Raw genomic sequence first — 20,855 nt, forward strand, 5'->3', positions numbered from 1 at the left:
TCCAAAGCTCATGTTCTTTTTCCTCTTCTAAGTGGCCACAGAGCCTGATGTGGAGACTGTTGTACAGCCTCAGCTCATCTGTCGAGTTTGTGGCTCCCTGGTGGTTAGCCTGGTGACAGGCAAGGGACAGCCAGGGCTGCCTTCTGACGGGGCCATTCGTGGGCTGCTTTGAATGAACTCCTCAGGCCCCTACATTCCTTCTTTACCCTGCAGTGTGTGTTGGGACCTGGGTGGCTTGACCAACACTGTCACTCGCGTGATGGGAAAATGAGTGAACCAGCGGGGTGGTTTTCAGCAGTCGTGGTGATGCAGTGTCTACGACAGGGAGCTGTGGTCACAGAGATGGAGAAGGGCTCAGCCCAGGTGCTGGGGCCTGGATTTGGTAGGTCCCTGTCAGCTCATGGGGCAGGGGAGGCCTGCGTGTGTCCCAAGCCCCTGTATTCCTATCCAGGGTTCCAGGGTGGGCGGAGGAAAGAGCTGCTTACTCCTCCAACACAGGAAACGGACGTGGGGGCCGCAGAGGGCTCTGGAAGCTGTCCCACATCACACTCTGTCCTCTGAGTGTCCCTCAACCATGGCACCGCAGGGCCAGGATAATGCGGTGGGTCCAGTAGGGCTTTGGAGTCAAAAAGAAAAAAGCCCAGCTCCCCCTCCCAGCTCTGCCACCTACTTGCTCTGCTCCCTTCAACAAATCACCTACGTTTTCTGAGCCTTGGTTTCCTCATCTGTAAAGTACCTATCTGACAGGATTGTTGTCAGGACTAGAGATGATGTAAGGAGCCCGGCACTATGCTTGGCCTCAAGAACACTGGCTCTGCAGACAGTGCAGCCCTAACTCAGACCCCGGTGCCCACCACATGCCCACCCGGTAGCATTCTAGTCCGCTTCCCTGTGCATGGCAGAGGCCTGCAGGGGTGCCCTCCTGACCTCGGACATGCCCACCACCAGGGTCCCCCACACCAGCATGCTGTTGTGGGGCCAGCACATCACCATCTCTGGAGAACTAGAAATACAGAAAAACATGGGGAAAAGGACTTTACCTTGGAGGGAAAATAAAGTAAAAATCATGAAAATAAGTACTTTATCTTATACTGTGTTTAATTTTTTTAAGTTATAATTACAAGAACAAGCTAAAAGGTTGGGGTGCCTGTGGTTAATTTTTCCACAGGTTTTCATGACAGTCCCTGAAATTGGACTCTTCCAGCAAACAGGAGCCTGCAAAAAAGCAAAAGAAGGGCCCGGTCGTTTTCTCAAGGCCTCTCTCAATTGTTTGATGATCACTTAGTCTCTTGAGAAGCACCTGTCCCCTTCCCACTTTCCTCTGATCTCTAAGGGACCAGCCTTGCCTATCCCCAGGTAGCCGCTCACCCACAGGAGCACAGCTCTTCATGTCACCCATGGCCTTTGTACACGTTGCATCTTTGCAAGATTTGCAGCTCCAGTGTGCACCTTAGAGTCTTTGCATTTTGAGAAAGACCCACCAGCAAAACCTTTGAGGCCATAGGCTGGCGGTAATGCCGGGGCAAGTGGTTAGGATCTGTTCATCTGAACATTTGCTTTCTGGGACAGCCTCCTAACTGTACCAGCTCTCGGTGAAGAATCAGAGACACCTCCTCCCTATACGTAAGTTACAATTTTTTGTCAACTAAGGTGCACACACGAAGTCACAAACTGCTCTGGCCCCCTTCACTGTGTACTGTGTCCAAATTCAGGACTGTTCTGCAGTGGGGCCAGAGTATGAGAAGGCAGTTGGGGTCCAGAAGTTCCTCTTGCATTTGACCTTATGCAAACTTGATATTGGCCAAGGCCAGGTCAGTATGCAGTCAGACCTTGGCTCTTGCAACTTCCCCTCACCCCCCACCCCAGCAGAGCTCACAGCCATGTTCTAATTGTAGCCCAACACCCTTCGTGTCTCTGCAGAGCTTCTGTCCACTCCAAGCAACATTTATTGAGGGTGGAGGGTAGCTAGCTAGGGCGATGCCCAGAGCTGCCCTAAGCATCCAGACCTCAGACTCTAGTAACATATACAGTACAGGGATCCGGGCCAGAGGTGGCAGAGGGGCCTGAGCGCCATCTGGGGGCGGTACCCGGTCCTCAGACGGCGGAAGCCAGCTTCCGCTTCGTGCTGTCGCTGCAGCGATTCAGGATGAGGTCTGCACTGGGCCGTGGGGGTACAGCCGGCTGCGGCTTAGGGCGCTGAGTCTCCGGCTCCTCCGCTGCCAGAGAGAGCGATCAAGTAAGAGGCCCCGCCTCCCGCCTTCACCCCAGTGCCCTCTCCTGGCCCCGCCTCTTGTTGCCCTCCCTCCCCGCCCCAAGCCGGCCCTCCAGCACTTTAGCAGCCGGATCCCAGCCTCTGTAGTTCTGACCACGCGGCCCGGCCCGTCCCCAGGCTCTTTTCGCCTTCTTGGCCCCGCCCCTCGGGTCCAGCACTTACCTAGCCGGCTCCCTGCGCTCTGCGGACCCGGCCGCACCTGGCGGCGGCGCTGCTGCAAAAAGCGGACGCTGTTGCGCCGATAGGTGTCCTGGCTGAGGCGCTTTCGAGATTGCTGGTGGATGCTGTGCGCGTTGCGAATGGACGACCTGGGCCCAAGGGGACGGGGACGTTGGTCATCGCCCCGGAGCCCCCACCGCCCCTGAGCGCTCGCGTCCCTGCCCGCGGGGACTTGCATGGACACCTCTGGGATCCAGCTACTGCCCCGAGGAAGTGGGGAGTGGCAAGTGGGGGTTGGGGTGGGGAGGTCCGACACGGCCTGACTGAGGCTGCCCTTCCCGACACGGGCTCTTACCGTGCTGCAGAGCCCAGGTCCATTTCCCACGCCCCTCACCAGACTTCGGCCAGTCCCCTTCCCAGGAAGCCCTCCGGACTGCCTCAGCCCACAAGGACCATCCTCTAAGACTCTGGACATCAACGCCTTCACCTCCACCTCACACCCCTGCTTTCCTACCACCCCAGTGCCAGTGCCACAGGGCGAGGTTGGGGATGATGTCCTGACTCTTGACCCAGTGAGGGTGCTGCTTTCCCCGTCAGGCTCGGAGCTCCTACCCTATCTCCCCAGCACCAGTTCTGCCCATCCAGGACCGATCCAGGGAACCCGTGGTACACCTCAGTCCCAAGGACTCACCTACGGGGCGGCGCCCCTCGGTTCTTGATCTGGCGTTGGGCCTGGGTTATGTCCTCTCCTGCCTTCTGCAGGTACATGGACGGGAAGTAGCCCGTGACGTCGTCTTTCCTGCAGCAGAGATAGAAGCCAGGGCAGTGGGGAGATCAGGGCTCCCTCTATACAGTTGAGGTAAGGCAGCTGGGAGGTTGCAAACACCCTGCTGGCAAACACCAGACCCTGACCCTCTGGGCCTCAGTTTACTCATCTGTGCAACACAGACCCTACCAGCTGTGACACTGGGGGAGGAAATTAGCAAATCCAAACCTCCCCAGGGACATGCATTTGCTGTAAAACCTCTGGATTGCCTTGTGTATACTGAGAGACCTTTGCCCAACTCCACGCACCAAGTTCTCCTATGCTTTTTTCCAAAAGCTGTTTGGGTTAGGGCTTTGTGCTTGGTAAAACCCTCGATCCACCCCAAATAAATGTGTATGGTGTGAAGTAGGAGTCTAGGTGTTTGGTGTTTTTTTTTTTCTTCCATATGGATATCCAGTCATTGAAAAGACTTTTTTTTCCCATCCTCACCACTGTATTTGGGAGTGAAAAAAACTTTACATAATACAAAATTCACTCAGTAAAACTCTGATTCTTCTTGGCTGGTGGAAGAATCACAAGGAGACTCGCAGGGGTATGTGATAGGGGTTAAGTGTGAGTCTAAAAGGTTGAGAAACCCTGTCTCAAAGCCTCCAGCCCAGAGCCATGCTGGGGATGGGTGTTGTGCCCACAGTTCACTGGGGTCGTGCACCGGCCTGTGACCCAAGCGTCTGTAAGCATTGTGCAGGGACCTGGGGAGGCCCAGTGGCTCCAGGGAAACATCTCCGCTTTCCCAAAACTAGGGGGAAAAGAGTGTGGAATTGCAGTGAAAGATTTAAAAGGAAAATGGATGAAGGGTCTGCTCTACCAGTTATCAAACATAATAATTAATACAAAACTTAGCTGTGTTGCTGGACAAGGGACAATAGATGGACTGGTCAGGGTAAGTGACCCCAAGTCACAAAGGAAAAATGTACCCACTCTGACAAGGACACTGAACCCAAAACAGGAAGGGTGGGATTACCACTCACCTCCTCTCACAATGGACACTGAGCCCAGAGAGGAGCTTACCCCATGTCGCACAGCCAAGTCAGCAGCAAGTCAGCCCAGCCCCCAAACAGGCCCTGCCAGGGGCCAGGGCTGGTGCAGTGGGAGGAGACGTGCTCTCTTACCTGATGACCCACCAGCCGTCCAAGAGCTTATGAATGACCTCGATGGTTTCACCCTGCTTGAGGGACACCTCGTCCTCCATTGCAGCAGTGTAGGCTTTGATGGCGACATAGGGCTCACCTGGTCCACAGTGAGGGGGAGGGGCGTGGTGTGAGGATCTGCCCAGCACAGGACTCAGCAGCCCTCCTCTCCTCTCTGGGCCTGGGGCTTCCTCCAACCGGTCCTTCTTGGTCTCCTTCTGCGGGCTCCTCCCGGCCTCTTGTGGGGCATCCTGGAGTTCTGCCCCCCTGACCCACTCCCACCCACCACAATCCACACCAGGGGCCAGGAGCTCCCATGACTTCGAAGGCTTGGTGGGGCCCCTACAAGAGGAGTGGCCCTGCAAGAAGTGTGGGAGTGGAGCGCCTGCCTACTGACTCCAGCCAACGATGGGCATGTGGGGCTGAGGTCCAGTGTGTACACCTTTTCCAGTTTTTAAGGAGGACCCATGAATCCACATAAAATTGTGAAACCTCTCCACTTTAAAATATGGGGAAACAGTTCTAATTTTTTTTCAAACCCTACTGGAGCCCCATTCAGCCTGGGGGCTGCCAGTTTTCCCCTCTAGTAAGCAATGATGCCCCCCTCCTACAGGTAGCCCTCCTTCCTGAGCCTCAGGCCTATTCACCATTCAGCTTCCTGTTGGACCTGGCCCCAGTCAACTGCCACCCAGCGCCCCAGGCTGACCTCATCACCCCCACCTCATTCCTCCTCCTGGTTCCCTGCCCTGACCACCTCCTACCAGATCCCCCAAGCCAAACTGTAGGGTCTCAGCTCTGACTCCCCTTCTGCCAGCCCCCATGATGTCCAACCCCAAAGGAGTCACTTCTGGCTTCTCAATATCCCCCGGCTCCTCCCGCTCCTTCCGCCCACACCCCTGTGACCATGGAGGGTAAGGGGTACCTGCATAGTTGGGCTCTGGGTCCTCTGCCTCATCAGGGCTGTCCAGGGGCTCCAAGTAGGAGGCTGGGACCCAGCCTCGCTTTGTCTTCATTTGGCAGAACCACCAGCCTGTGCCCGGGGTGGGAGGCAGTAAGTCAGGTCGGGCCTGGCAGCCTTCCTCAGCCACGGGGTGGGGAAGACACCCATACATACAGACATCCAACACTTGGATTCAGAAATGTCACCTTCGCCACACTCCACACCAAAATCATACATACACATACACACAGGGCCACAGAAGCAGAGTTCGGAACCCGCTCCACACACCCGATGAGGAGCCGGCCTGCCCACCCGGATGCGGCCCCAGAGATGCGTGGAGAAGCCTGCCTGTGTGCAGGTGCCCAGAGCGGCCTCAGAGCGCTCGCTCAGAGACAGGGTGATCGCAGTGTGGGGAGGACGGTCAAGGCCCCAGGGCAGAGCCTTGGTGGGGGTTCGTGGCCATGGGCCCAAGCAGCAGAGGAGGAAGGTCTGGGCAGGGCAGGAGACTGACCGCTCTCGCCCTTCTCCACGACGTCCACCACATCGCCCATGGCCAGAGCCATCTCAGAGCCCGAGCTCTTCTCGTAGTCAGCAATGGCCCGGTACGTTTGCAGGATGATGGGGCCGGTGATGTCTGGGCAGAGGGAGCACAGGGTGAGTGGGTGCTTTGGGGGGGGCTCCTCCTGGCCTCCCTGTGATCCCTTGTGGGGCCACCAGAACTGGCACTGGCATCCCATTCCCACCCGGCTCCGGGCATGACACAGGCGCATGCGCCCTGCAAGCTGGAAAGCAGCAGAGACAAGCTGTGCAGCCCTGCATTTAGTGAGCGCCTAGTGTGTTCTAGTCACACGCTCTCTCTCTCATTTGATGATGGTAGTGAGCTGTCCCCCTCACCTTCAGGGTGCACACAAATCACCCAAGGGTTCAAAGCGCAATGAGTTTCTGATTCCATAGGTCTGTAGTGAGACCAGAGAGTCTCACTGCATCTTCAACCAGCCCCGAGATGATGCAGCTGCTGGTGCCGTGTTATGGGCTGAACTGTGCCCCCACACCCCGAATTCTCACACTGAAGCCGTAAGCCCCAGTACTCAGGAATCTGACTGTGTTTGGAGTCAGAGCCTTTGGGGAGGTGACTAAGATTGAATGAGGTCATAAATGTGGAGCCCTGATCTAATACGATTGGTGTCCTTATAAGAAGAAGAGCCCCGGCTGGTGTGGCTCAGTGAATTGAGTGCCAGCCTGCAAACCAAAGGGTTGCTGGTTTGATTCCCAGTCAGGGCACATGTCTGGGTTGCAAGCTAGGTCCCCAGTTGGGGACACACAAGAGGCAACCACAGATCAATGTTTCTCTCCCTCTCTTTCTCCCCCACCCTAAAAATAAATAAATAAAATCTTTAAAAAGAAGAAGAGACACCAGGATGTGTGCACCAGGGATGTGTGTGCAGAGGAAGGGCCATGTGAGGGCACGGCGAGGAGGCAGCCGTCTACAAGCCCAGGAGCGAGGCCTCAGCAGGAACCAACCCTCACACCTTGATCTCAGACTTCCAGCCTCCAGAACTGGGAGAAATAAACGTGTGTTGTTCAAGCCACCCAGACAACAGTACTGTGGTGGCAGTCAGAGCTGGATAAAACACTGCTGTGTCACCCCTGAATGTGACCATTGCCCCTAAACCTGTTCATTCATTCAGCCACCACATCTCCCAGCATGTGCTGGGCTCTGCAGCCACGGAGGCAAGGGGAGTGCCTTCACCACAGCCCTCACCTCCTGCTCTTTGCCCTGCACACCCTGAGCTCGGGTTCCTGGCCATGTCAACTGCCCTTGGGGCGACCTGCATGGGCTGCCCCTGGCCCTCTCACCTGCAACATTAGTCTTGCCATCTTTAGGTACCAGGTATGTCTCTGGCTTTTTCACCCTGCAAGAGAGAACAGTCTGGGTTAGATGCTCAGCTCCCTACTGGGAAATGGGGCACTCCTGGTGGACCTACAGAACTTCCCACAAGAGAAAGGAATGTGGGAAATGGGGCCACTGCAGAGAGAAGGGGCGTCGGGGATTATGGGGTGGTTGTTTTGCCAGCCTGAAGCGGGAACCCCAAGGAAAGGCATCAGCTGTAAAGACAGCAAGGGCCTCCTGTCCTGGCGCCCTGGTTCTAGGAGAGGCTCCAGTCAGCTCCTGGGCCAGCTCCCTTCTGGAGCCAGGAGAGAGCGGCCAACGTGGGGGCGGAGCCTGCCTCAGGCCAAGCCCGAGCCGATGGGAGCTGCCCTTCCTGCATCAGGGGTGAGTTCAGGGGTCAGTAAGCACTGGCTGAAGCGATGGTCTACGACAGCCCTGTCCTCTGGTCACCCCCACACTCAGTGACTAGAAAGGGACCTTCCCAGCCTGTCCCCCTGAGATCTCAGCCTCTCAGATGACTTCCACGCAGGGCCCTGAGGACAGGAGACCCCTGGGGCAGGGGCAGGCAGAGAAGGAGGTGACAAAAGGGAACCAGGGGCCTGAGGTGTGCAGCAGTCAGCACAGGCCACCAGAGCCCCACACCCTCTGGCACTGCACCATCTGTGGGTATGCCACATGGATAAAGGGCTTTCAGAAAGCTTTTGGGGGCCCCCTCCCCACAACCTGTGCCTCCTGTGGCCACAACGCTCTGAGGGGGCCAAGCAGAGATTTGGAAAGGTTGCTCAGTGGTAAGAGGTCACACGGGCCAGAGTTGGAATCTTGCCTCCTTCCCTTTCTGGCTGCGTGCCGTTGGGAAAGTTGCTTCCCCTCTCTGAGCTTCAGCTTCCTCATCTGTAACATGGGCAAAGCCCAGCCTCCGACTCAGGGAACCATCCCATATTCTCTCCCACCTGCCTCCGACCAGGATGAGGTCACTCACTGGCTGTCCGTGGGGAGCTTCAGGTCATCGGGGCGCACCTTGAAGAACTCGAGGAGGTGCGGGCAGCGGGAGATCTTGACCGGCAGGCCCATGAGTGTATTGCAGTACTCCGTGAGTGTGCCCTGGCGGCTCTCCGTGGTCCGCTGCCCATCAAACCACCTCGGTGCTGACCGGACCAGGAAGGGGCGCCAGAGAAACCGTGAGCACATTTCTTGAGGTCAAGTCCAAGAAGGGGTAGGGGAGGAGGGGGCAGCTTGGAGGGCAGGTGAGGAGAGCCAGGACAAGTAACCCGCCCAGGTGACTCAGCCCCTCACCTGGCAGGTGGGGGATGATTCTGTTCTCTGAGTTGATGTCCCCCGCCTCAATAGGGAACATTTCCTTTAAAGTTTTCTAGACAGGATAAAAGACATGAAGGGGTATTTTTCATTACAACACTGAAGCACACTGGAAATGACCCGAATACCCTCCTGATCAGTCAGGCTATGAACTTCCGGTAGCATTCCTCTCTTTCTCCCCCACCTCGAATCCAGCCATCAGCAGACCCTTCAGTTCTACTCCAGAGATCTTTCCAGAACCTGACCCTCCTCACTACCCCCACTGCCACCACCTTGGTCTGAGCTTCCATGAGGCCTGGGTTTTCCAACCTTATGTCATTCCCTGCTTCTACCTAGTCTGTCCTCAGTCCAGCACCCAGAGGGATCCTCTCAAAACCTGAGTTGGACCCTGCCCCTCCCTGCCTCTCAGCTCACTGAGAGTGGAAGCCAAAGGCCTCATGTCGGTCAGCGAGGCCCCGCTAGACCTAGCCCTGCCCCCTCACCCACCCCTCTGCCCCCTTCCCCTTGCATACCACAGGCCCACTCCTGCCCCAGGGCCCTTGCACTTGCTATTCCCACTCTTTCTCTGCAGTGTCATGGTGTTCTCATTCTCTTCCCCTTCTTCAAGTCTTTGCTCAGATATCACCCCCTCTTTTAAGCCTTATCCTTGACAATTGCCCCTCCCTCCCCAGCCAGTCCTCCCTCCCCACCTTGTTTTATTTTTTCTCCATAGTTCTAATGACCATCTAACATGCTACATAAATTACTTATTTTTTTTTGGCCTGTTATCCTGAGTTCTCCACTAGAACTTGAGGCCTACAAGGGCAGGCAAGCCTTTGCGCCCACCTGTTGTTGGTGCCCCTGCCCCCTTCAGTGGTGCTTCCCACTCCCGAGCAGAGCGTGCCTGTCGCCTAATGCTCGATAAATACTTGTTGAATGAACAAGTGAGTCCACCAACTAATAAAAGGGGCTAATCCTACAATGAAGTAACTCAGAACAGTTGAAAGAGGTGAGACGGAGCCACACACCTATCAGCAAGGACAGGTTTCCAAAACGTGGCCCAGGAAGCCAGTGGCATTCTGACGGCTTTAATCCAGACAACAGAAAATGCCCCCTCAACGCCACGCACAGGGTTCTGGAGCTGTGTGTGTGCGCAGCCACCCAGGACAGGAGCGGGACGAGGTTCGGGACACAGGGAGCCTCCCACTTCTGTTGTAACATTTTATTCGCCTGACCTGAAAACGCCTCGCAGCCAACAGCCCAGTGACCTCAGTTGTGAGGACAGGGGCTGGGTGTCTGGGGCCGGTGTTAGTCTTCTTCACATTTGTCTGCATTTTGCTTTAAATTCTACTCGCAAGAGAAGCTCGGGAAGCCATAAAGCAGGACTCCCTCCCTGGTTAAGGAGGGCCCTGCATATGGAGTGGGATCCTGGGGGACCAGTCCGGCTTTCGTGGTCCCTCCACCCACCTGAGGCCGTCTCAGACCAGGGCCAGGCAGCTGAGCTCCGCTCACCCGTCCCCCAGTCACCGCCCCCAGTTATGTCCAACCAGTCGCCAGCGTGGGACCCCATGGGGTTTCAGAGCCTGTGGGATTTGCTCATGTAAAGCTGGGTGACAGCGGGCGCCCACAGGGAGGAGCACCCAGTTTCTCGGGTGTCAGGTTTCTCCACCGTCTTTCTGGCCCACCAGCAGACCTCATCAGGCCGCTGACGTGAGCGGAAGTGTGAGCCCCCGGGAGGACAGCTGACCCCTGCAGGGACAGAGTGTGCCCCTAAAGAAGGCCCCCCTTGGAGCTCCTGCCGAATGGGCACAGAGCTTCCGTGTGGGGAGGTGGAAATGTTCTGGAGATGGATGGTCGTGACCGTCACACGACATGGTGAGTATATTTTAAAGGTTAGAATGGGAAATTTATGTTATGCATATTTTACCACAATAAAAAATATATTAAGTAAAATGTTTCTTAAAGTTTAAAAAATGCCAGCCCTGGCTGGCGTAGCTCAGTGGATTGAGCGCGGGCTGGGAACCAAAGTGTCCCAGGTTCGATTCCCAGCCAGGGTACATTCCTGGGTTGCAGGCCATAACCCCCAGCAACTGCACATTGATGTTTCTCTCTCTCTCTCTCTCTCTCTCTCTCTCCCCCTCCCTTCCCTCTCTAAAAAATAAATAAATATTAAAAAAAAAAAGTTTAAAAAATGCCCCCTGAACTGTGCGCTGGTGTGGGCAGACCCCAGACTCCTCACTCCCAGCCATCACCTGGGTCACTGTCCTCCACAAAAGACAGAGATGGGGCTGGGTGAGGGTCCCGTCCCCGCCCCCCTGCCGCGGGGCACTCACATGGAACTCATAGATCTCCGTGAACCGCCGGTAGACCACCTTCTCGGACAGGTCCTGCCACTTCACCAGGAACATGTACACCTGTGGGTGGGAGGCTAGTTCAGCTTCCAAGGGGGCCTTGCGGCGCACCTGGGCTGCGCCCCACCCCGGGGTGGGAGCCTGAAGGACGGGGGCTGGAGCGCTCTCCAGGGCAACCTGGGCCGTAGGAAGGGCACCAACCGCATGGGCCCGGGAGCTGTCACTCCCCAGCTTTAGGACCCAGGACGAGATGACCAACCTCTCCCACATTTACTCAAATTCCTCGCCTGTCCTTGGGGATAAAAGCAGGCCCTCCCCGGGGACTGGTGTGAGGGAGTTATAGGAGATGAGATGCAGAAAGGGCTGGGCCCGGCAACGCAAGAACTCAGTAAGGTGTTGTATAGTTCCATGTACGAGGGGGACCCCAAAAACCGGAATTTATTTATAATAAATTGTGTATTCATTGGTACATATTTTTATAAAGTTTTGATGTCTGATCACATGTGGGTGGTTTATATATTTAAAATAAGATTAAATCAAGAAGGAGGGGCTTCAGGTCCAAGATGGCAGTGTAGGAAGATGTTGAACTCACCTCCTCCCAGGAGCACATTGAATTTATACCTCCAGATACAGCGATTTCCCAAAGGGAAACATGGGTCACTGAACAGCTTCTGCCCAGCAAATGACAGAGAGCACAAAGAAACGGAAGCGAGTGCAGGAGACGGGCAGGTTGTGGGCAACCCACCCAACACATACCCTGAAGTCGCCTGCCCCTGGGCACAGCTTACAAACAGCAGTCTGCGAGGACACGTAGGCTCCACAGGAAGGAAATCTATTTACTAACCCTAGAGCGGTTGCCAAGTGGCGGAGGAAGTGCGGACCTCTCTAGGGTTGAAGGTGGCAGAGTGCCATTTGGGCCCCCACTTCTTGATCCAGGCGCTCTAGCCGCAGGCCAAGGCTGGCCCCCGGTGCACCCCAGACCCCAGCAGCTCTGCTGCTTGTCCCCAGCGACCTGCTGCAGCTGGCCGGCTCCAGCTCCTGGTCCAGCCAGCCTGTCAGGGCAGCCCGGTGCTGCTGGCCTCCGGGACTCTCCTCAGCTTCACACCTGCCCTGGCTACAGTTTCTGCCCAGGTGTGGCTTGTCCCCTGGGCTTGCTGTAGACCGTGCCCACTTCAGCTACAGCCCCTGCGGCGGCTCACACGGACTTCAGCTCCAGACCCTGGCTCAGCTTACCCTAGGGCCTAACTAAAGCCTGAGCCCACTCCAGCTCCAACTCCTACCTGCCTGCCAAGCCAGTCCCGGCGCAGCCCGCCCCAGTGACTCCTTGGCCTGTGCCCACTCCTTCTACAGCTCCAGGACCCAGTAAAGCTCACACCCAGCACTCCCTTAGGCCCACAAACACTCCAGCTCCAGCTGGCCTGCCAAAGACACCTGGCCACACAGTCGACAAACAAGCAGCTCCTACACAAGGTCGCTCCTTCAAGACCAGGAGAGATTGCTGTTTCACCTAAACACCGAAATAAACACAGAGAGGCAGCCGAAATGAGCAGACAGAGAAATATCTTCCAGATGAAAGACCAAGACAAAACCCCAGAAAAAAGCCCTGGCTGGCGTAGCTCAGTGGATTGAGCGCGAGCTGGGAACCAAAGTGTCCCAGGTTCGATTCCCAGCCAGGGTACATTCCTGAGTTGCAGGCCATAAACCCCAGCAACCAACCACACATTGATGTTTCTCTCTCTCTCTCCCTCTCTCTCGCTCCCTCCCTCCCTTCCCTCTCTAAAAATAAATAAATAAAATCTTAAAAAAAAAAAGAAAATACTGTTAAGGGAAGAAGCAGGCTTGCTTCTTTAAAAAAAAAAAAAAAAACAGAAAAAGAACTAAATGAAAGAGACAAGCAATCTCTCAGATAAAGGGTTCAAAATACCAATTATAAGGATGTTCAGTGACCTCAGGAGAAGAATAGATGAACTCACTGAGAAATTTAATAAAGAGATAGAAACCACAAAAAAAGAACCAGTCAGAAATGAAGAATATAACAATTGAAGTAAAGAATACACTAGAAGAAATCAACAACAAATTAGTTGATGCAGAATAATGAGTCAGCACACTGGAAGACAAGGAGGTGGAAACCATTTCAGAACAGCAAAGAGAATAAAGAATTTTTTTTAATGAGGATAGTTGAACGGACCTCTTGGAAAACATCAAGCATACTAAGATTTGAATCACAGGAGACCCAGAAGAAGAAGAGAAAGAGAAGGAGATAGAAAGCCTATTTAAAGACATGAAGGCTGAAAACCTCCCCAACCTGGTGAAGGAAACAGACGTCCAGGCCCAGGAAGCCCAGAGAGCCCCAAACAAGAGGAACCCACAGAGACCCACACCAAGGCACATCATAATAAAAATGCCAGAAGTAAAATCAACAGGATTTTCCTTTAACTTCAATGTTGGAAACAGAAACAAACTTACCAATATATCAAATGGGTAACAATCATATTAAAGAGAAAAGAAAAAGAAAGAATCAAAGTAACATTTAGCTACAGTACTTTTACTCCTTCAGTGTGAAGATAAAAGGGCCAGAAAAACTGCAAAGAAACCTTCAATTTTACTTAATATGTTGGTAGGTTTATTAATAGCAGTGCGGGTGTAGCGATTCTGAAACAAGTTGATGTGTTTCATAGAGCTGAGCAAAGGAGTAAATATACTGATTTTTTGGGGAGCCAGGCTTCTTGGGAGAGAGAAAGGAGCTACAAATATAAAATGTCGAAAAGCAAGAATGATACAAAGTGGCTCTTTTCCCCAGTGTGTCTCCTGGAAAGACATGAGCACACCTAGCTGCCAGATCTTGGGCTCTAATATCGTGCCCCACTAAAAAGAATCAGGAGCCCTTAGCCTAACAGCTGAGTCCAGGGCTGGAGCTGGGAGGCTGAGCCTGGACCATCTGGTGCCAGAAGGAAGAATGTGCTCGAAGAATGGGAGGCACAGAAGCAGCTGGAAGGAGCTCCCACTGGCCAAGTCTGGGACGACCTGAGCATCAAAGTAAGTCATGATAGTGATGGGCTGTAAATCACTGAATGAAGTCAGAATCCATGGGTCCATATTGACAGAAGTAAATAAATAAGGGAGAAGGAAAGACCCTACAGTAAAATGTTAAGTAGTAAATGCAGAAGGAATGCTAGAGTTTAAAAATCACTATCTGGTGCCCTGGCCAGTGTGGCTCAGTTGGTTGGAGCAGTGCCCATACACCAAAAGGTCACAGATTTTATGTCTCTGGTAGGGTCAGTTCTGGAGCGGGGCACATGCCTGGGTTGCAGGCTCCTTCCCCGTCAGGGTGTGCCTGAGAGGCAACCCACCCACTGACGTCTCTCTCTCACATCGATGTTTTTCTCCTTCCTCTCTCCCTAAAATCAGTAAGCATGTCCACGAGTAAAGATTTTTTTTAAAAAAGAGCAATCCTTATAGTAATTTGACTCAGGCAAGAGCCATCAAATACTATAAAGAACAAGACATTCACACCTGAAATAATCTCCCCACAGGTTAGTTACTTAAAATAAAGGGGAAAAGAGTACCTTTACAGAAGAGAAACTCGGAGGGCGAGCCGGGACCGGCTGACGGGCGTTCACATCACCAACACGGGAAAGTCAGTGTCCCGCCGCCCGACGGGGTCAGCGAGAACAGAGCCCCCGGGCGGCCCACCCTCTGTGCGCACGCGGCCTGAAGCTAATGAAGCACCAGACAGCCCACACGGAGGGACGGTCTGTGAAATAACTGGCCCCATCTCTTCACAACGTCCAAGGTGAGAGGACAAGGAAAGATGGGGCTGACCCCGATGAAGGAAGGCTGGAGAGACAGGACGACCGAAATGCAGCAGGTGGTCCCGGGCTGGACCCTGGGCCTGAAATGTTCTTACCACAGAGGACGAGTAGGACAAAGGGTGACATCTGAGTGATGTCTGCAGGGTGGACAGCAGTGTTTCCTCAATTCGAATTTCCTAATTTTGACATATTTGTGTTGTGGTTATGTAAGAGAATGTCACTGATTTTAACAAATGCCTCAGTATTTAGAGGTTAAGAAACAGCTTCTCCAATTTGGTCTCAAATGTTTCAGATTCATTTTCAGAGAGGGAAGATGTGAGGGAGGAACGGGGAGGGGAGAGGGAGAGGGAAAGGGAAAGAGGAAGGGGGAGAGAGAGAGAGAACGGAGATCCTCCCTGGTCCTCCTCTGGGCTCGGGGGCACGAGGCTGCGATGCCCTGTCTGGGCAGACACTTCGCCCAACCCCGGAGTGGTGTCATCCTACTGGAAGGGATAAGACTCTCAGGTAACTGACCCCACGGGTGGCTGAGCGGACAGAGAGCCCGCCGCCCGCCGCCCCCTCTCCCTTCGGGAGGACCACTCCCTAAGAGCTGGGATGGTCCCGGAGGACTGCCCGGAGGAGGGTGCCCTGGACGTGAGCTCCAGCTGGCTGCCTGGAAGGGCACTACAGGGCGTGGAGAGCGTCCTCCTGGCTGGGGCAGGAGTCCGGGGAGTGAGGTGGGCTGGCGGGGCCCGCGGGGCCAGGGCGCGCTTCCTACTACTAAGGGGCGCGCATCCGCCGCGAACCCAGACGGGCAGGCTGAGGCCCGGACGGGGAGCCGCTTGCCCACGATCTGGCTCGCCCCGCTCAGCCGCCCAGGGATCCGGTGTCTCCTGCGGCGGCCCTGGGGACGGCGCGGGGACGGCGCTGCGTGGCACCCGCGCGCCTGCCCAGGGCTGTCCGCGCGCGCTGGCGGGGCGCTCCCGCTACTCACGTAGTGCTGGCTGGGGACGAAGCGCTTCTCGAAGCCCAGGAGGGCGATGTGGCGGATGAAGGTGTCCTCCATGGCGCGGCTGCGTGCGGCCCCACTTCGCGGGGCAACCCCGGGCTGGGCCTTAAAAGGGCTGAAAAGAGGAAGTCGCTGCTGGGGGCACGGAGAGCGGTGGGGGGGGGGGCGAGAGGGCTTCCTTCTTCTTTCAGCTGCTGGGACTCCCCAGGCTCCCACCACGTGGACGTGGACGGCCACGCGCACGCGTGTGTGCGAGGGCAAGCTTGCTCTCCGCACGGCGCCGCCCACGAGGCCTCGCAGGTCGGGGGATTCCCGTCCGCCCCCTTCCCCTCCTGGCCCTCCCCGTCCCCCCGCCTCCCCGACCCGGACCGCCTTCGCTTCTGCGCCCGGGACACAGCCAGCGGCCCGCACCTCGGGGCCCTCGCGCGCGGCCCGCCTGGGCCGTCTTCTCCCACACATCGGTCGCTGCCTCCCTCCCTTTCTCTGGGTTTCCGCTCAGATGGCGCCCCTTCCTTGAGAGGGCTTCCAGGATAAGCACACAGAAAACAGCAAAACTCCACGCTTCCACCTTGCTGCTCACCTGTCTTTATTCTGAGTTCTCCCCTCAACTGACACATTGCTTATTTTATTTTTTTACGATGTCTCTCCGGCCCCGAGTGTGAGCCCCGTGAGAGCAAGGGCGTGGCCTGTTTTGGCGCCCAGTGGGCTCTCCACAAATATTTGGGTAGTGACTGCAGCACTCCCCGAGCGAATGAATGAATGAATGCCTCCAAGGGAGGGCGTGCAAGCGCTGGGTGCACGTCCCCAGTGCGCGAGCCCGGCTGAGTGTCCGCGGCAGCTGGGACAGGCTTTCTAACTGAGTTCAAATCCTGATCAAAGAAATAGGCCCTCAGCGTTGACCGGTGTGACTCGGTCAGGCGTGGCTCCGCAAAGTGAAGGGTGGGCAGCGGACTCCCCGTGGGGCCGAAGGGGGGGTTGGTCCCCGGTCGGGGCGCGTAGGAGAGGCACCCGATCGATGTTTGTCTCACACATCGGTGTTTCTGTCCCCTTCTCCTTCCCTTCCCTGTCTCTAAAAATTAATTAATTAATTAGACCCTTAGGCCCTGGCCGGATGGCTCAGTTGGTTGGACCGTCCTCTCTATACACTGAAGGTTGTGGGCTCCATGCCCTGTTGAAGCGCGTGGGGGAGTCAGTCACTGATTGCGTGAATGGGTGGAAGGACAAGGGGATATCTCTTTCTCTCTTTCTCTTTCTATCAAATCAATAAATTTTAAAAAAATAGGGGCCATCATTTCTGCCATCTCTGCCTAGAAGGGGCTTTGGGAGGAAGAGAGGAGGAGGGGGCAGCATGCCTGAATAGAGGCTGTGGCCTCTCTCACTAGAGTCTGGGCACCAGGACCAAGGAGATGGGGGCCTGGGAGGCTCAGAGGTTATATAGAGCTGTTTCCAGGTCACACAGCAGGTGGCTCAGACCCAGGCAGTCTGGCTTCAGGCTCAGATGGGCAGCACCAGTTTGTGGCCCGGGGGGAGACTGCAAGATTGAGAGACATGGCCCTGGCTGGTGTCTCAGTGGATTGAGCACCAGCCTGTGAACAAAAGGGTCGCAGGTTCCATTCCTGGTCGGGGCACATGCCTGGGTGTCCGGGCACATGCCTGGGTTTCTGGCCAGGTCCCCACAGTAGGAGTAGGGGCACCCAGAGGCAACCACACACTGATGTTTCTCTCCCTCTCTTCTCTCTGCTCTCTCTAAAAATTAAAAAAAAAAAAAAAGATTGAGAGACACAGCAAGCACTTCACACTGAGAGCACTCATAGCCACGGGTACCCCAGGACTATGGGGGCAGAGGGTTGGCATCTGGCTCAGAAAGGTTTGCTTGGGAGGTCCCCTCCCATCACTGCTGCTCCCTACATCCCACCAGGAAGTCATCAGCCCTGGGTGTGTCAAGCCTTGCAAGTCCTTTCTCTGGTTATTTCCATTTAAGTATCTAGGATCTTCCCACACAGAAGGGGACACTCCACAACAGTGGAAAGAAACAGCCACCCACGTGGGCAAACCTTCCAGACACAGTGTGGCGGGAGAGAAGGCAGACACAAAGCACCCATGCAGAACCTTTACAGAAGCTCAAACTGTGCTAAGCCAGACTGTAGTGCTGAGAGCCAGGGTGACCTGGGGCACAGGTGGGGGCCAGGAGTGACTGGAGGGGAGCAGGAGGCAGCAGGTGACAGGCCTTTTCTTGGTAAGGGAGCTAGCCCAACAAGGGTGCTCACTGTCTGAAAACGAACCTAGCCCCAGGCACAGACGATCTGCGGAGGGCTCTGTTCTGTGGGTGTGTTTGACTTTAATAAAAGGCTGAAAACAGAATGGGTTGAGAGGGGTCATATGATGGATGACTGTCCCCACTTCACTTCATGGCAGGAAGGTGGCCCCCCACGGCACAGGGCACGGGCTCATTGCTAAGCAGCTGTCCCACAGGATGCTGCCCTCAGGTCCCCCCACGGAGCCTGACCCACAGCGTTGGGCACTTGGGCACAGGGGGAGGAAGGGCAGTGCAGGACCTCCCCCTGCGCGCCAGTCCGTGGCCCTCAGCACTTCCTTCTCTTCCTCCCAGTGGTCTTTCCACTCTTGCTTAAGTGCCTGGCCAGACTGCCCTGTCCAGAGGACACCCGCTACAGCAGCCAGAGCCACCAGCTGCTACCTTTCCACTTCCCTCCTGCGGCCCCCCTGTGGCTTGCCTGGAAGAGAGGCCTCTGAAGTACCGAGTGAGAGGAGCTCCTGTTTTACCGAGTCAGGAGGCTCAGAGCCTGTTGTCAGGATGAGGTAGGATTTCAATTTCGTCTTGTGCACAGATGGAACAAGGGAGTGACCGCATGATTAAAAAAGAAAAGGAATAAACAAAAATGGAGGTAATAAATCAATATAAGATGGGGGGTATGAGATAAACTTTGTAACATTTTATAACTTTTAAGTTGTGAAATACATAGAAAATTTCAGAAAAATGTAGTTTAACCAATGATTATAAAGCTTTGTTTATTATAAAGTAGATAGCTAAACTATACGGGGTCCGGCAGAAGTAACGCCTGCTAGAGTATGGTTGGCAGGGTAATAACATGGGTGTAATAATTTATAGTTTTAATTTGGACATTTCACCTAGAATGTCATATGGTGTGCTTGAGTGTGATATTGTTATGTTACAGAATTACATGCTCATGGTTTTGTAATAACAAATTCTGTAATAGAAAAGAGGCACTGTTTGTGCTGGACCCCATACATCACCTGGTGTGAGAATAATGCCAAGTCCCTAGAGCCCCCTCCCCCCTTCCCATCAAGTGTTAGTGAGGGGTTTAACCTGGGTCAGGAGAGCTGTGTATACATGATCACATCCTATCCTCCCAATGAAGCGATCAGGTAGGTAGTACGATCATCCCCGCTCTTCAGATGGGAAAGCCAGGACACAGGCAGGGGAATAGGTTGCCACAACTGGTAAGCAAAGAGCTTGGGTTTGAACCTAGGCAGTCTGGGTCCCAGGCCATGCCCTTAACCACTGGGCTCCCCTGCTTTGTTCTGGAATGCTAAGTGAATGAATGGTTGGGGGGTTCACAGAGGAGGAGCTAGCCTGCATGAATACCCCAAAAGAGGGAGACTCTTAAATCAGGCCAGACTGGAGGGGAGGCAGTTTTGCCGGCAGGCCTCAAGAATCTTGGCTTCTCTCCAGACACCACTTTCTCCACACTCAGGCCTTACACGGATGGGCTGGGCGGACAAGTTCCTCACCCAGGAAATCCCCAGGGCTGGGCCATGGGGACAGGCTGTGTGGAGAGGGGTTCAGCACCACAGCCTGAGGCCCCGGCAGTGCCTCTGAGGGAACCTGGGGCTTCCTGGGATTGAACAAATCGGACCTCGCTCTAGGGCAGTTCTTTCCCAAGTGTATTCATTTATTTATCTTTGAAAATCCTTACCTGAGGATATGTTTATTGATTTTGGAGAGAGGGGGGAGAGGAGAGAGACAGGAAGAGAGAATCAATTGGTTGCTTCCCGTACGCAACCCCGAACAGGGATCAAACTGGCAACCTAAGTATGTGCCCCAACCAGGAATCAAACTGGAAAACTTCTGGTGTACGGGATGATGTTCCAACCAACTGAGCCACCCTGCCAGGGCTTTTCTCCAAATTTAACTTCAAGCCCTCTTGTCCCTTCTCAAGCTAGAACGGCCTGGCTCCCTGTGCCTGGCCCTGTGATGAAGGCCTCCTGGGCCAGCCCATGGGACTGGTTCTCGCCGAGTGCCTGAGGCACTGCCGACTGGCAGGCAGAGGCCACTGGTGGTGATGCAGCTGTGTGGGGCTGAGGCTCTAACCACAAGCAGGTGTCTCTGCAGAAATGCAGGCCACTCACGATCTACCACCCAAGGGGCCTCAAGGCTTCCTTTCTTAGCAAAATCAGGCTAGCAGTGGGCTCTGCCAGGGTCTGGGCTGGACCTTGAGGCATCAGAAGGGAAACAGGTGCCTGCACTTGGGAGACAGGCTCAGGGCACACCTGAGTCACAGCCCTGGGAACCACACATCCTGGGAATCTCTTCCCCCTTTGGCCTCTGGATACAAGAGGATGTACACACCCTGACTGCTGGTGCAGGAAGAGTGGCTTGACAGTCACATAGACCTGCTTTGAATTCTGATTCTTTTATTTCTAGTTGTGTCTTTTGGCTCAGTAATTCAGGCTTCGTGCTGTTTTCTAATCTGTAAAATGGCACTAACAAATATACATATTTCTTGGGCCATTGTGTCCCATGAAAGCAGGCAATCCAGGTTGCTGGGACCACCTGTGCAAGGCTGGCACCATGGGGCAGGCTTGTGTTCTCTGTGGGAACCGTCAGCAGAGAGGTGGGTGGCTGTGTGTGGTGCAGCCTCTGGCCTACACCTGGGAGGGCTCAGCCTTTGCTCTGCCCAGGGATGGAGCTGAGGGCAAGGCCTATGGCGGTAGGATGTTCTCCCAGCCCAGGTTGGGCTGAAGACAGCGACCAAGGCCATGGATGAGAGCCTGGGAGTCCTGGGGTCAGGGCTGTCTGTTCCCCTGTAACGCAGTTTCTGGCGGAGCTCCAGTTGAATACCTAATGAGTGGAGACTCCACAAGCAAGTCCCACTCCAAAGCCAGGAGCCCTGACTCCTCCCACGCAGGCGACCAGGGAGCCGCCAGGGCCTGCGG

The 20,855-nt window shown here is 55.0% G+C and overlaps 1 protein-coding gene across 2 annotated transcripts; it reads right to left on the reverse strand.

Moving 5' to 3' along the window:
* Nucleotides 1–1,080: 1,080 nt before the first annotated feature.
* Nucleotides 1,081–15,803, reverse strand: NCF1 (neutrophil cytosolic factor 1). Of its 2 annotated transcripts, XM_045819465.1 has the most exons (12): nt 15,645–15,803; nt 10,842–10,922; nt 8,509–8,584; nt 8,195–8,360; nt 7,182–7,237; nt 5,836–5,958; nt 5,307–5,414; nt 4,367–4,484; nt 3,123–3,230; nt 2,435–2,580; nt 2,088–2,216; nt 1,081–1,215 (listed from the first exon to the last, which is right to left on the reverse strand). In XM_045819465.1, exons 1-11 carry the CDS (start codon nt 15,714–15,716, stop codon nt 2,095–2,097), a joined length of 1,176 nt encoding a protein of 391 aa, XP_045675421.1. In that variant the 5' UTR covers nt 15,717–15,803; the 3' UTR covers nt 1,081–1,215; nt 2,088–2,094. The 2 variants fall into 2 exon arrangements, with proteins under 2 accessions (XP_045675421.1, XP_045675419.1); XM_045819463.1 differs by having other exon boundaries at nt 1,081–2,216.
* Nucleotides 15,804–20,855: the final 5,052 nt, after the last annotated feature.

The sequence above is a fragment of the Phyllostomus hastatus genome, unplaced genomic scaffold (genome assembly GCF_019186645.2).
Source record: "Phyllostomus hastatus isolate PE091 unplaced genomic scaffold, TTU_PhHast_1.1 phas_scaffold_385, whole genome shotgun sequence".
In the NCBI taxonomy this organism is placed as follows: Eukaryota; Metazoa; Chordata; class Mammalia; order Chiroptera; family Phyllostomidae; genus Phyllostomus; species Phyllostomus hastatus.